At 44.5% G+C, this 15264-nt stretch overlaps 1 protein-coding gene across 1 annotated transcript; it reads left to right on the top strand.

Annotated features, from left to right (window-relative positions):
* Positions 1–12260: 12260 nt before the first annotated feature.
* LOC125551594 (UDP-arabinopyranose mutase 1) lies at positions 12261–14661 on the top strand. The gene is made up of 4 exons (XM_048714848.2): positions 12261–12703; positions 13474–13724; positions 13810–13978; positions 14106–14661. Exons 1-4 carry the CDS (start codon positions 12362–12364, stop codon positions 14448–14450), a joined length of 1107 nt encoding a protein of 368 aa, XP_048570805.1. The 5' UTR covers positions 12261–12361; the 3' UTR covers positions 14451–14661.
* The last annotated feature ends 603 nt before the right edge of the window (positions 14662–15264 follow it).

The raw sequence follows: 15264 nt of genomic DNA, 5'->3' as shown, positions 1-15264 counted from the left end.
CTATTGTTCTCAATGTCATCCATGGCCACATCTCCCCTCAAACTTTCTGGATCCTCCTACTCAGTCCACATCTCGTTGCTCCTCTGAGATGGACCACGGCCTCGACCGCGTCCACGCCCCGATCTGCCACGTCCTCTTCTTTCTCCCGGTCCCCATCCCGGTCCTCTAAACCATGATGCCCGAAGATTCTTAAAGACCAGAGCCTCAGAAGGATGAACACCGTTGCCATGCTCCTTGAATTGATGACCAAGGTGGCCACAGACAGCACACCAGTCAGGTAAGCGCTCGTATTTTACCAGGAATATTTTCCTTTTACCTTCTTTCACCACCGAGACTGCATTTTTTAGAGGGCGATGGACATTGATCTTGACCCTGACCCGGACAAAATTACCTTCAAAGTCATGTGACTTCGGTTCAGCGTATATGTACTGCCCAATCTTCCCTGCTAGAGCTTTGATCATCGGGAAGTAACCATCAAGAAAGTCGTGGATTTGAGCCCATATATCCAGCATGTCCAAATTAACTTCTGATGGTTTAGTGAACCCATCATACTCTGCCAGTACCACCGCGTTCCCTTTGAAGGTCCACGGTCCCTCCATCATGACGCGTTCCCAATCGCCGAGGCAAGCAAATTGCATTGTGTACAGGTTTTCTTCAAGCGGGCGGATCTTTACCTCCTGCGCCAGATCCCAGGCAGCCCTCATATTGCGGTAGAACCAATATTGGATGTAACTCTTTGGGGTGTGAACTCTCGCGATGGCCATCCAACGCACAACCGCTTCCGCTTGAACATCTTGCTCTTCGAAAACCACGGCATCCAGATCATCCTCAGTGATGCCCAGGTTTTTCATCATCTCCTCGACACCCGCCGCCTCGGCGTCAGAACTCGACGCGCGGCTAGCCATACCTCAAGAACCCTAACCTGACGACAGTAGATCACCAGGTTCGACGGAACCCTAACTGCCTGCCTGCCTCCGCGAAACCTGCCGGGGTCGAGGTCGAGAGGCGGAGAACGCCCAGGATCGACCCTAGCCCGGGAACCGGAGGAAGATCGGCGAGGGGAAGAGTTAATCTCAACGGCGCCTCATGGAGTCGCCGAGAGGAACCAGAAACCCTAACAGGAGGGGATAGAGCACGTGCTTCTTAAAACCCTAACCAGAAAAATATTCCGTTGGATGGATAGGCTGGGGCAGACGAGGGGGAGAGGTGTGTGCGAGGGAAGTTGGGTGAGTGCTAGGGTTATAGGTGGGGCGGCTGGGCTGGGCCTGCACTGTGGCCACTAGGGCCTAGTGTAGCTTTGGGACTTTCTTTCCTTTTTGTTAATTATTTTCTGATTTATACTTTGCTCTCTGATTTTGCATTTGTTTTGGCGATTTTTGTTCAAAGTGAAACTTGTCCCACAAGTACTTGGCAATATTATGGGCTGACGCAAAAGGTTTCAAAGCAGTTGGGAGGGCTCAACTATTTTTTAAAAAATTGTTAAGGTCAAATAAATTTGATCCTACTCCACTATCTTAATTCCTAGGGGCATTTTAAACATCAAAAAAAATGTTTGTTATGCATCACAATTATGTAATGATTATTTTCATCCTAAGGAACATTTTTAATTTACTATTTTATAAAATTGTAATTTGACTTGGCATTTCAATTTTGATTTGAGTTTGGTTCAAAACAAATTGAGGGTTAGCAAAATAACTATGATGACAAGGCATCATTAGACATGAAATTACTGTAGCATAATTATCCGGGCGTCACAGTTCTTCCCCCATTGTTGACCTTCTTCGAGCTTCCTAACTCTCAATCTCTCCATGGATTCTTGCTACTTTTTGAGGGAAAAGAGAGAGGAGATCTAGATCCACATTTCCACCAATCACTTTCTCCTCTATGTGAGGGGAACCCCTTGGATCTAGATCTTGGAGTTCTTGGTGTTCTCCTTCTTGTTCTTCCTCTCATTTTCCTCCCTAGCATTAGTTGCTTCGGTGGGATTTGAGAGAGAATGACTTGGGCACTCCGTGTGCCCTTGCCATTGCATTTGGTGCATCGGTTTGAGTTCTCCACGGTGATACGTGGAAGTTACAAGTTGAGAAGCTTATTACTCTTGGGTGCTTGGTACCCTTGAGCTTGTTCCTCTTGGGTGCTTGGGTGCCCTAGACGGTTGGTGGTGTTCGGAGCTCAATCATTGTGGTGTAAAGCTCCAGGCAAGCGTCGGGGTCTCCAATTAGGTTGTGGAGATCGCCTCGAGCAATTTGATGGGTACCGATGACCGCCCCCAAGGGTTGCCAAAGTGTACGGGTTCGGTGACCACCCCCAAGGGTTGCCATTTGTACGGGTTTGGTGACCGCCCTCAAGGGTCCCTTAGTGGAATCACGACATCTTGCATTGTGCGAGGGCGTGAGGAGATTACGGTGGCCCTAGTGGCTTCTTGGGGAGCATTGTGCCTCCACACCGCTCCAAACGGAGATTAGCATCCGCAAGGGTGTGAACTTCGGGATACATCATCGTCTCCGCGTGCCTCGGTTATCTCTTACCCGAGCTCTTTACTTATGCACTTTACTTTGTGATAGCCATATTGTTTCTTGTCATATATCTTGCTATCACCTAGTACTTTATCTTGCTTAGCATAAGTTGTTGGTGCACATAGGTGAGCCTAGTTGTTGTATGTTTTGTGCTTGACAAATTAACCTCTAGGTTTATTCCATATTTGTTCAAGCCTAAACCGTAATTATTTTAAAGCGCCTATTCACCCCCCCTCTAGGCGACATCCACGATCTTCCACCAGGCAATGAGGGATGATGGAGGAATAAAATAGAAGCAGAGATGGTAGAGGTGCGTGAGGTTTGCATCATGCAGGCAATTGGTGGCTGCGCAGATCTGCACGTATATATATACATTGCACATGAAATTTGTGCCACACAGGAATGAAAATGTCAATTTTGAAAATATAATATGCATGTGTGAATGATGATTGTTCAAGGTAGCTAAATACAATTTGGAATCTATATAACTCAGTGTGGCTATGCAAATTTTAGATGGATTTATTAGTTTGTTACTTATTGGAGTAGCAAATTCCAGTTACCCAGTAGATTGTTAGCGGAATCTGAAATGAATTGTAAAATCTGCTTTGTGTGCTTCTCCTAAAGAGAGAATCTGAGAGATAATGCTATCTTGGTTCTATGGAAGGCTTATCTTGGTTCTATGGAAGTTTTAATCTCCACCATTGACTCACTTAAGGTGGGTATACTGAAGCAGACCCCTTATATTTACGACCAGTTTATAAAGTTGAAGGATGAAACTTGAACGAACACAATGTTGAGGTTTGTAAAGTGAAGCCTAAGACAAGCTCAAGGGGGTAATATGGACTTCTCCCAAACTATATTACCAGATGACAATGAGGGCCTTGAAGACAATGAAAGCGATGAGTTGCTGCTGGTTCTGTTTTGTTTTAGGCGAAGTTCTTAATTATAATTACCAATGTGTTTGTTTTTCTTAAGGACACGGTGACATGCAAGGTGAGGGAAACTTATGCCAAAACATGCAGGACGGCCAAGAGTGTACCATTTTTCTATAAAAGGTTAGTGATTTTATCCTTTTGTATTTTTACATTGCTAGGTGCAGTAGTTTATATGAAATGATTTGTTAAGGGCAGGGGGTGGTTCTTCAATCTTCAGGGAATCAAGCGCTAGCACCGGATGCTGACATGCATGGAGGGTAGGAGTATATGTATTTGTAGCAATTCATCATCGCCCACGAATAAATCATCTCTGCCCCGCTTCCTCTGTCCGGTAGTCATGTCAAATTGCTTTGGTTCACAAGTTCGTTTCATCGTACATCTAAGCACACTAGAACTGAGAGACTACTTCCCTTGAATGGCCCATGCGAGTAAATTGACAATAGTATTCATCCAAGATGTAGTTGTACATGCATCTTCATAGAGATGTAGATGCATAGGTAGTTCAATAGTGCACATGTTCATTGACAGGGATATAGATGTAGTTTACAACCCAGGTTACGTTGACAAGTTGGTCCATGATGCTCCCAGGAAAAAAAATATATGATATATTGTTTCACACTATCATCCATTCAGAAGCTTTTATTTTATTTATTTGTTTTTCAATGCAGAATGTTTGGGGCACACAGTGAGGTGTAATATATAGGGTATAGACTACAGATTCACCGAATCAGCTTGAACATTGTTACCATGCTTCATATGATTTGGTAATGATTTCAAAACATGGAATGGGGCAAATAAAGCCGAAACCTTGTACTGTGCCTCATAGAAAAAACAGTTACTATTGAGAGGTTTCATACTGACATTGTTTCTTACCAACTAATGGTGCATTACTCCTGCCATGATTACATCAGTAAACATTGATAGGAGTACAAGCATTGGAGGAGTACTTAGTACTCACCATGTTCGAGAAAGTCGTCGTGGTGGTGGTGGTGGTTGAGGAGTCGTAGGTGACGGCGGCATCATCACGGAGCAGGCACCATCTTCTCCTCGATTTAAACTGTAGTACTCCATGTACTCCCACTTGTAAACTTTTTGAAATGCAGATCCACTCCAAGAATGTGCTCTAAAATGGAGTAACATGGAGTATACTCTAAAAATCTGTTTGATTTGAGCCTAGTAGATCAATCAAAGTACTCCTGCATGATAAAAATAATACTATAGCAGAATCAGTTTGGTTTGAGCCAAGCGAGAGTACTAAATCCCCGTGCTCCTACTCGACCTCACTAAAACAACCAATTTTTTCTCAAGCGTGGCGCAGAGGATGCGGGCGAGAGGGAGATGCGATGCGGGCGAGAAGGTGAGGCGGCGACACCTGAGGAGAAGGGCGGCAACACGGCTGAGCCGTGGACACAGGTGAGGGGGTGGTGCGTCACCGCCGTGGGCAAGGCATTTGGGAGAGTCGATGAGCGAGGGGAATGAGTGTGAAGAGGTGATTGAACGAGTGGGCGAGTGAGTGAGCGAGCGAGGGGCAAAACTGGAAAACCACAGAAATTTCGTAACCTTCCGAGAAATGTACTACAAAACTTTTGACATTCAAAATACAAGCATTTATTTTTGTTATCACTATATTCAAAATAACACTAATTTAGGAAATTGTAGGGATATGTCTGGCTATTATGTTTTTTATGCTATGGTGGAATGGTAAAAAAAATAGTTCGTTCGGTTAGCACCATGAGTATTCTCCGTTGCACATTTTAAGACCTTTGACATGAAGTATTCTCCATTACACGTTGCTTGTGTAAGATGTGTATAAGCCGAGGAAGAATTTTTTATTATACTTCTCAATTATCGTGCGAATGAAATTAAAGATAACATTCCTGGTATTGTGCGAGAACTTCTTAAGCGCAAGAACTAGGTATTAATTTTTAATAGAATTTTAGTTGGATCATCGCTCTATATGCATCATTAATTTATCCTTTTTATCAATTTATATTGCAAGTAAACTAGACTACAATACATACCCAATTTTGCCCATGCTATCTTGTCTCTACATGTGAAATTTGACATGTGTTATGTTTACATAATTCCAGCAAAATATTTTCATAGCATGTGGCAAGGCACCGACATTCCCATGCTATATTATCTCTACGTGTGAAATTGAACATGCATTATGTTTATACAACTCAACAAAAAATATTTCAAAACCCCGTGGCAACACACGGGCATTCTACTAGTTAGGAGTAGAGATTGAGCAATTTAAGGTAAGGTTAATTAATTTAGATTTGATCTTTAGAGATTGATCGTGACTGATTCTTTCACATAAAGACATTACTAAATAACTTGCGTCAGCATGGAAAGTTCTGACCGTTCAGATTTTTTTCATTGTGTGAGAGGGTGACGCGAAACTAAACCGGTGGGGTGGGGGAAGGGGACAAAAAATCCAGTCGAAAAAAACCGGACGTAAAAAAATTGGACGCAATCCTACCAACTGCTCCATTAGGAGTAGAGATTGTTGGAGGACAGCCATGTCTTGACGCTCGTGAGAAGATGGAGGAGGGTAGGCGACGTTGACAACCCTGGCAGCGACCATATTGGGATGGGGATAGGGCTTCGTCAGCGAGAGAAAGTTGGATCAGGAGGGATCCTATTTTTCTCGGAGGGCTTTTTTTCACGAGGGGCTATCGACGTGGGGGCGAGGGGGGAAGGAACCAATCGTGGGGGTGGGTCACCAAAGGGAGGGCGGGACGCGGTCATTGGTAGGAAAAGGAACCTTACGTGTTATGATTTACACATTAATTTTTTAAATTCGGTTATTTTATTTCCTAATTAATGTGATTGAGCGATATAAGGTAAGGTTAATTAATTTAGATTTGATCTTTAGAGATTGATCGTGATTGATTCTTTCACATAAAGACATTACTAAATAACTTGCGTCAGCATGAAAAGTTCTGATCCGTTCAATTTTTTTCCATTGTGCGAGAGGGTGACGCGAAACTAAACCGGTGGGGTGGGGGAGGGGGCGAAAAAAACCAGTCGAAAAAACCGGGACAAAAGTGTTGGGACAAAAAAAACCTGGACGCAATCCTACCAACTGTTCCATTAGGAGTAGAGATTGAGCAATTTGAGGTAAGGTTAATTAATTTAGATTTGATCTTTAGAGATTGATCATGATTGATTCTTTCACATAAAGACATTACTAAATAACTTGCGTCAGCATGGAAAGTTCTGATCCGTTCTGATTTTTTTCATTGTGTGAGAGGGTGACGCGAAACTAAACCGGTGGGGTGGGGGAGGGGACAAAAAAACAGTCTAAAAAACCCGGACGGAAGTGGTGGGATGAAAAAAACCTGGACGCAATCCTACCAACTGCTCCATTAGGACTAAAGATTGTTGGAGGACAGCCATGCCCCGACGCTCGTGGGAAGATGGAGGAGGGTAGGCGACGTTGACAACCCTGGCAGCGGCCATATTGGGATGGGGATAGGGCTTGGTCAACGAGAGAAAGTTGGATCAGGAGGGATCATATTTTTTGGAGGGCTTTTTTTCAAAAGGGGCTATCAACGTGGGGCAAGGGGGGAAGGAACCGATCGTGGGGGTGGGTTGCCGAAGGGAGGGCGGGACGCGATCATTGGTAGGAAAAGGAACCTTATGTGTTATGATTTACACATTAATTTTTTAAAATCGGTTATTTTTTCCTAATTAATGTGATTGACCGATTTAAGGTATGGTTAATTAATTTATATTTGATCTTTAGAGATTGATCGTGATTGATTCTTTCACATAAAGACATTACAAAATAACTCGCTTCAGCATGAAAAGTTCTGATCCGTTCATATTTTTTTCGTTGTGTGAGAGGGTGACGCGAAACTAAACCGGTGGGGTGGGGGGAGGGGACAAAAAAACCAGTCGAAAATACCCGGACGAAAGTGGTGGGACGAAAAAAACCTGAAGGCAATCCTACCAGCTGATCCATTAGGTGTAGTGGTTGAGCAATTTAAGGTAAGGTTAATTAATTCAGATTTGATATTTAGAGATTGACCATGATTGATTCTTTCACATAAAGACATTACTAAATATCTTCCATCACCATGAAAAGTTCTAATTCATTCAGATTTTTTTTGTTGTGCGAGAGGGTGACGCGAAACTAAACCAGTGGGGTGGGGGAGGGGATGAAAAAAACCAGTCGAAAAAATCTGGACGAAAGTGGTGGGATCAAAAAAAAACATGGACGCACTCCTACCAACTGCTCCATTAGGAGTAGAGATAAAGATAGACTTGGGGGTCATAGTTTTCACTAGAGGCTTCTGATGTCTACTATGCAACTTTATTCTTGTAGACTCGTATTGGCCTCCAAGCATAGAGTTTTGGAGGACAGTAGCAATTTTCCCTCAAGTGGATGACCTATGGTTTATCAATCCGTGGGAGGCATAGGATGAAGATGGTCTCTCTCAAACAACCCTACAACCAAATAACAAAGAGTCTCTTGTGTCCCCAACACACCAAATACAATGGTAAATTGTATAGGTGCACTAGTTTGGCGAAGAGATGGTGATACAAGTGTAGTAAGGATAGTAGATATTGATTTTTGTAAATTGAACAATAAAAAATAGTAAGGTAGCAAGTAACAAAAGTGAGTACAAACGGTATTGCAATGCTCAGGGTTCATACTTTCGCTAGTGCAATCTCTCAGTAGTGCTAACACAATTAGATCATATGGCAATCCCTCAAAGTGCGACAAAGAATCACTCCAAAGTTCTTATCTAGCGGAGAACATAAGACGAAATTGTTTGTAGGGTACAAAACCACCTCAAAGTTTTCCTTTTCGACCGATCTATCGAGCTATTCCTTTAAGTGTCACAAACAGCGCAAGAGTTCATACTAAAATAACACCATATGATACACATGAACCAACTCTAATGTCAGCTAGATACTCCAATGTCACCGAGAGTATCCAACACAAAGAATTTCAAACAGTGCCCCAAGATTTCTACCAGAGAAACAAAGACGAAAACGTGCATCAATCCCTATGCATAGATTACCCCAATGTCACCTCGGGAATCCACGAGTTGAGTGCCAAGACATACATCAAGTGTTCGCAAATCCATAAAAGTATTCAATCAAGAAAGAGAGGGGAAAAAACCATATGATCCAACTATATTAACAAAGCTCGTGATACATCAAGATCGTGCCAAATCAAGAACACGAGAGAGAGAGACAGAGAGAGAGAGAGAAAGAGAGAGAGAGAGAGAGAGAGAGAGAGAGAGAGGGAAAGAGAGAGAGAGATCAAACACATAGCTACTAGGACAAACCCTTAGCCCTGAGGGTGAACTACTCCCTCCTCATCATGGAGACCATCGGGATGATGGAGATGGCCTTCGGTGATGATTTCCCCCTCCGGCAGAGTGACGGGAAAGGGCTCTAGATTGGATCATGGAGGCACAAAGGCTTGTGGCGGTGGAGTCGAAGTTCTAGGGTTATTTCTGGAGGTTTCTCTGTTTATAGGATTTTTTGGCATCAGCTTCACGCTGAGATGGGCCACGAGGTGCCCACTACCCACCAACCCACCACTTTGGGCCTTAGCGCGCCCTGGTGGGTAGTGTCCACTTCATGGCTCTTCTAGTCCTCCCATAAAGCTTCGGGGGTCTCTTTTGTTTAAAAAATTATCAAAAAGTTTCGCTGCATTTGGACTTCATTTGATATGGATTTTCTAGAAAACCACAAACAAGAAGAAAATAGCAACTGGCATTGGGCACTATGTCAATATGTTAGTCCATAAAAATCATATAAAAGCTGTATAAAAGTGCACCAAAATCATACAAAACTATAATGAACATGGCATGAATACTTCATAAATTATAGATACATTGGAGACATATCAGCTTCTCTCTCGAACAAAAAGCATACAGTGGGTAAACAAATTACTATTGGGCAACTGATAAAAAAGTGCATAGTTATGGCGATATCCAAGGCAATGATCATGTATATAGGCATCACGTCTGAGACAATTAGACCGCTCCTACCTGCACCTACTACTATTACTCCACACATCGACCGCTATCCAACATGCATCTAGAGTATTAAGTTCATAAAGAACGGAGTAACGCCTTAAGCAAGATGACATGATGTAGACAAAGTAAATCCAATAATATGAACAAACCACATCGTTTTATCCTTAATGGCAACGATACAACTACGTTTCATGTCCCTTTCTGTCACTAGGATTGAGCATCACAAGCTCGAACCCATTACAAAGCACCTCCCCCATTGCGAGATAAATCAATCTAGTCGGCCAAACCAAATGGATCGGAGAGAAATACAAAGCTATAATAATCATGCATTAAAGAGTTTAAAGAAGACTCAAATAATATTCATAGATAATCTGATTATAAACCCACAATTCATCGGATTCCAATAAACACACCGCAAAAAAGGATTACATCAAATAGAACTCCAAGAACGCCGAGGAGAACATTGTATTGAAGATCAAAGAGAGAGAAGAAGTCATCTAGCTAATAGCTATGGACCCATAGGTCTATGGTAAACTACTCACACATCACCAGAAGGGCAGCAAGGTTGATGTAGAGGCCCTCCGTGATCGATTCCCCCTCCGGCAGAGTACCGGAAATGGCCTCTAGATGGGATCTCGTGAGAACAGAAGCTTGCGGCGGCAGAAAAAGTATTTTGGATGGCTCTATTGGTTTACCTATTTTAGAGAATTTATAGAGTTGGAATTAGGTCAAATGGAGGAACGAGGGGCCCACAAGGCACATGGGCGCGCCTACCCCCTATGTGTGCCCATGTGGCTTGTGGACAACTCCTTCGCCTTCTGGTCTCCTCCCGAAGCTTCTAGGTTCTCTTATGTCCAGAAAAAAATCGTCAAAAAGTTTCGTGGCATTTGGACTTCGTTCGGTACTGATTTCTTGGGAAACCAAAAACATGCAAAAAACAACAACTAGCATTTGGTTAATATGGCAGTCCCAAAAAATTATATATAATTGCATATAAAACATCCAAGATTAATACTATAATAGCATGGAAATAAAAAATTATAGATACGTTCGAGACGTATCATAGACCCATAGTCCAAAGGAAACTACTCACGAGCATGATGGCCTTCAAGTTGATGGAGATGGCCATCGTGAAGAATTCTCCCTCCGACAGAGTACTAGAAAAGGCCTCCAGATTGGATCTTTGCAAAACAGAGGCGTGTGACGACGGAAAAATTAGGGCGATAAAATCCTAAAGGGTTTCAGGAGTACATAAAGGCACAGGGATCCAGAGGTGGTCAATTGGAGCACCAGCGGGCCCTTGTGGTCTGGTGGCACCCCCTTGTGCATGGTGGGGGTGCGTAGGCCCCCTTGGTGACCCCCTGGCCTATGTTGGTGCTCCCTGGAAGCTTCTGCACAAAGCCATCGGCCTACAAGGTGAGCCCAGAGCATCCAACTTCGAACACACACACACACAAACACACCAACAAGTGTCCACTCAAACACCCAGTCACACTTGGGCGAGAACACATCTCCGACGCGACGAGAAAGGCTGACCAAACACACACAAACACACCAACAAGTGTCCACTCAAACACCCAGTCACACTTGGGCGAGAACACATCTCCGACGCGACGAGAAAGGCTGACCAAACACACACAAACACACCAACAAGTGTCCACTCAAACACCCAGTCACACTTGGGCGAGAACACATCTCCAACGCGACGAGAAAGGCTGACCAAACACACATAGGGTGCCCGGAAGCATCATTGCACCTGGCGCACATGAATACAACAGGAACATTCGCACCTGGCGCATGCAGGGCAAACAACCTGCACTCAAGGCACTGTGAGAAAGGCAAACCAAACACACAAAGGGTGCCTGGGTGCACAGGCATACCCGGGGTGCCTGTCTGCATGGACCTAACAGGCGGGTGACCGGACGCATGGGCGTCCCCGGCACAGGCGAGCACAATAACCAAGCAACACATAAACCCCGTACATCCAATCTACCAAGCAGCCATGAAGAGGACCGACCAGAACAACCGAATGGTCGGTGGCTGGAAAGCCAGCACAATGGTCTTTCCACTAGGCGAGGCGACACACGTGGGGCAAGGGCAACGAGGCATATGGATAGCCTATACGGCTGCCAACAATAAGCCCGGGCAGCGGAACCGAACATTAGGGGTGGGTAGAGAGTCCGACCAGATGCTTCTCGAACGTGCGAGGCCACACACGTGGTGCGGTGCTAACGTGCCAGCAGCCCACGCGTCATGGAGCTCCGAGGAAGTCCGCTAGGTGCGAAGCGTCCGTTAAGATCGGATGGTGGGGAGGGCGCTCAACAACCATTGACACGAGGCACATGCGCGAAACGGACGACGTGAAGGGCACCTGCGAGCGCTGATGCCCCTAGGAGGCTGGTACTCTCCAACATTCTTTATAGCATGTATATAGTATAGAATATAAAAAAAGACCTCAATCGATCTCGGCTATCAAATAAGGTCAAATCTAACCACCCACATTGCTTCAATGGTGAGCGCTTAACATGTTCAACGTGTAATTAGTATCATACCAAATATCATCGTCAACATTATTCACATAGTTAAAGAAAATGTTTTATTTTTATCTTTATGCCTCTCAACAGTATATTAACGTGCATTTCACGTACGCATTTCCCCGTTCTTTATAGGAAGGAGAAAATAAAAAAGTAAATATAACACACAAAAGGAAGGAGAAAGGAAAGAGGAACGCACACCGACAGGCAGGCACCGATGGAGATGAAAGTCTTCTTCATCCTGGAGCGTTATATAACCCCCTCATTTTCCAAGCCCAAACCCACACCTCTCTCTACTCCCACCCCTACCACCACCTCCAGGAACAGCGAGATCCAGGGCTCGAGATCGAGATCCCGGCCAGGCAGCAATGGCAGGGACGGTGACTGTGCCCGGATCGTCGGTGCCATCAACGCCGCTGCTCAAGGACGAGCTGGACATCGTGATCCCGACCATCCGCAATCTCGACTTCCTCGAGATGTGGCGCCCCTTCTTCCAGCCGTACCACCTCATCATCGTGCAGGACGGCGACCCCAGCAAGGTCATCAAGGTTCCTGAGGGCTTCGACTACGAGCTCTACAACCGCAACGACATCAACCGCATTCTCGGCCCCAAGGCCTCATGCATCTCCTTCAAGGACTCCGCGTGCCGCTGCTTCGGCTACATGGTCTCCAAGAAGAAGTACGTCTTCACCATCGATGACGACTGCTTCGTAAGTTCCTTTCTAACTTTCCCTCTGCACAAATCCAAATTGCCCTCGTTTCCTAGTCGTTCCTGCTGGCGATTGTTCGAATTCTGCGCGGATCCGTGGGAAGTTTAGGATTGTTGCCCCGGATCCGGGTCGCCTTCGTTCTAATTTTTCCGGATCTGGCTTGATCAGATCTGGATCTAGGAACCCGCAATCAGTCACTTCAACAAAAAAGTGTAGCCTATCAGATCCCGAGCCGTATCAGATTTGAGCAGCAGCTGCTCCTGGGACACAGACAAGCAGCCTCGGCCTTGCTTGCATTGGCTGGTAGAGAATCCAGTAAAGTGATCTCTGTGATCGTAGTATAATTAATTTTCCCCATCTGATGCATGTGATAGGTAGCACATCTGTTCATTTTTCGTTAGAGGTGAAGAGTCTTTTCATTTGGTTAGAGGTTCTAGTTTATGTGATTCGGTCGTGTAACACGAGTTGGCAGGTTCAGTTATTAGTAACCAAACAACGCATTGCAAGTATTTACTGTCAGTTTCAGTTGGTCCACGATATTTGCCGCAGATCCGAGAAACACCGTTGTAGCTCGATTTCTGTTTACTCTCTGTACTTGATTCGATTGTAAAAGAACTATGCTTCATCCTTTTGAGATCCACACCATATGGTCTCCACTAGATCTTGCCTCTCCTGATGAAGCAATCAAGTGGGGGTAAACTGTTTTATTCTTCCGATCAGTGTCTTGTGTGTTGCTTGAACTGAAATTTATTGGCCCTCCTTGGAAATAGGTGGCCAAGGACCCATCTGGCAAAGACATCAATGCTCTTGAGCAGCACATCAAGAACCTCCTCAGCCCGTCCACCCCGTTTTTCTTCAACACCTTGTATGACCCCTACCGTGAAGGTGCGGACTTTGTCCGTGGATACCCCTTCAGCCTTAGGGAGGGTGCCCCCACCGCGGTCTCTCATGGCCTTTGGCTGAACATCCCTGACTATGATGCACCCACACAGATGGTTAAGCCTCGTGAGAGGAACAGCAGGTACTGCATTTTGTTTGATCTGCTGCTAATCAGCAATCATTGTATTGCATCAAGAATTGCTGTTGATCTCTTATATTTTGTTCAGGTATGTTGATGCCGTCCTGACTATTCCCAAGGGGACACTGTTCCCCATGTGTGGCATGAACCTTGCCTTTGACCGTCAGCTCATTGGCCCTGCAATGTACTTTGGCCTCATGGGTGATGGCCAGCCTATTGGTCGCTACGATGACATGTGGGCTGGATGGTGCGTCAAGGTATGTATTTATTTAACTGAACTACAACTTGTATTTACACTTCACTTAACTGAAGTAATGAAATCTTCTCATCTCAAAAAAAGAAGGAACTGAAGTAATGAAACTGATACAACTGTGTAAACTTCAGGTCATCTGCGACCACTTGAGCCTTGGAGTGAAGACTGGGCTGCCATACCTGTGGCACAGCAAGGCTAGCAACCCATTTGTCAACTTGAAGAAAGAGTACAAGGGCATCTTCTGGCAGGAGGACATCATCCCCTTCTTCCAGAACGCCACCCTCTCCAAGGAGTGTGACACAGTCCAGAAGTGCTACATCTCACTCTCGGAGCAGGTCAAGGAGAAGCTTGGCAAGATTGACCCTTACTTCGTGAAGCTTGCTGATGCCATGGTCACCTGGATCGAGGCCTGGGACGAGCTGAACCCATCTGATACCGTCGTTGCTGCTGGGAACGGCAAGGCAGCAGCCATGTAGGCTGGCTGGGGAGCCAAGAATGTATGGTTGGGGCCTAGATATAGCTCTTTTTGAGAAAGAGATTACTGAAGCAGCTTTTATATTTCTTTCATGTTATGCTGGTGGTTCTTTTGTAGCTGGACAAGGATTTGTTATCATTTACATAATTCAAGACAATAATATTTATCATGTAATTTTGAGAAATCAAGCACCGTTTGTTATTATCGTGAAATCTTTTTCGTTGAGCATCACTCATTTGTTCTTTGGCTTAGAGGGTGCTTGATACGTTTTAGTCCCATGACTAAAAATAGTGTGACTAAAACATGCTAGCCTCATCCATACTTGAATCTAAATACTAAAAAGGCTAAAATCAAGTTAATGAGTATTTATTATTCTAAAATCAAGTTAATGAGCATTTATTATCTTTCAAACCCTAGGACTAATTCACATTTTAGTAGTTGTACCCCTAACTAAAAAAATTCAGTCTTAAGATTAGTTTTAGCCACTCTTTAGTCAAAGGTGCTTGAAACTTTAGCCTTTTAAAGAGACTATTTTTAGTCAGGCTAAAATAATTCTTTTGGATCCAAGCACTCTCTTAATTTTCTTTAACGCAAATATAATCTGTTTTTTAATCACGCACTGACAAACACGCCAAAGGGGTGGGGACGGATAGCGAGGAAGGACTGTCGCATGGCGACCAGGGGCGTGCTCGCGATTGGTGCAATTCCATTCTTCCCTTTATTCTCGATTCCCCAGCCGTTTACTTTTACTGTTCTCCCCTTTATTCTTGACTCCCCAGCCTTTTACTTTTACTGAAGTGTTGGACGTGCTTTGT

Source organism: Triticum urartu, chromosome 4A (genome assembly GCF_056163025.1).
Source record: "Triticum urartu cultivar PI428250 chromosome 4A, HENAU_Tu73, whole genome shotgun sequence".
Taxonomy (NCBI): domain Eukaryota; kingdom Viridiplantae; phylum Streptophyta; class Magnoliopsida; order Poales; family Poaceae; genus Triticum; species Triticum urartu.
This window is presented reverse-complemented; position numbering and strand designations above follow the sequence as displayed.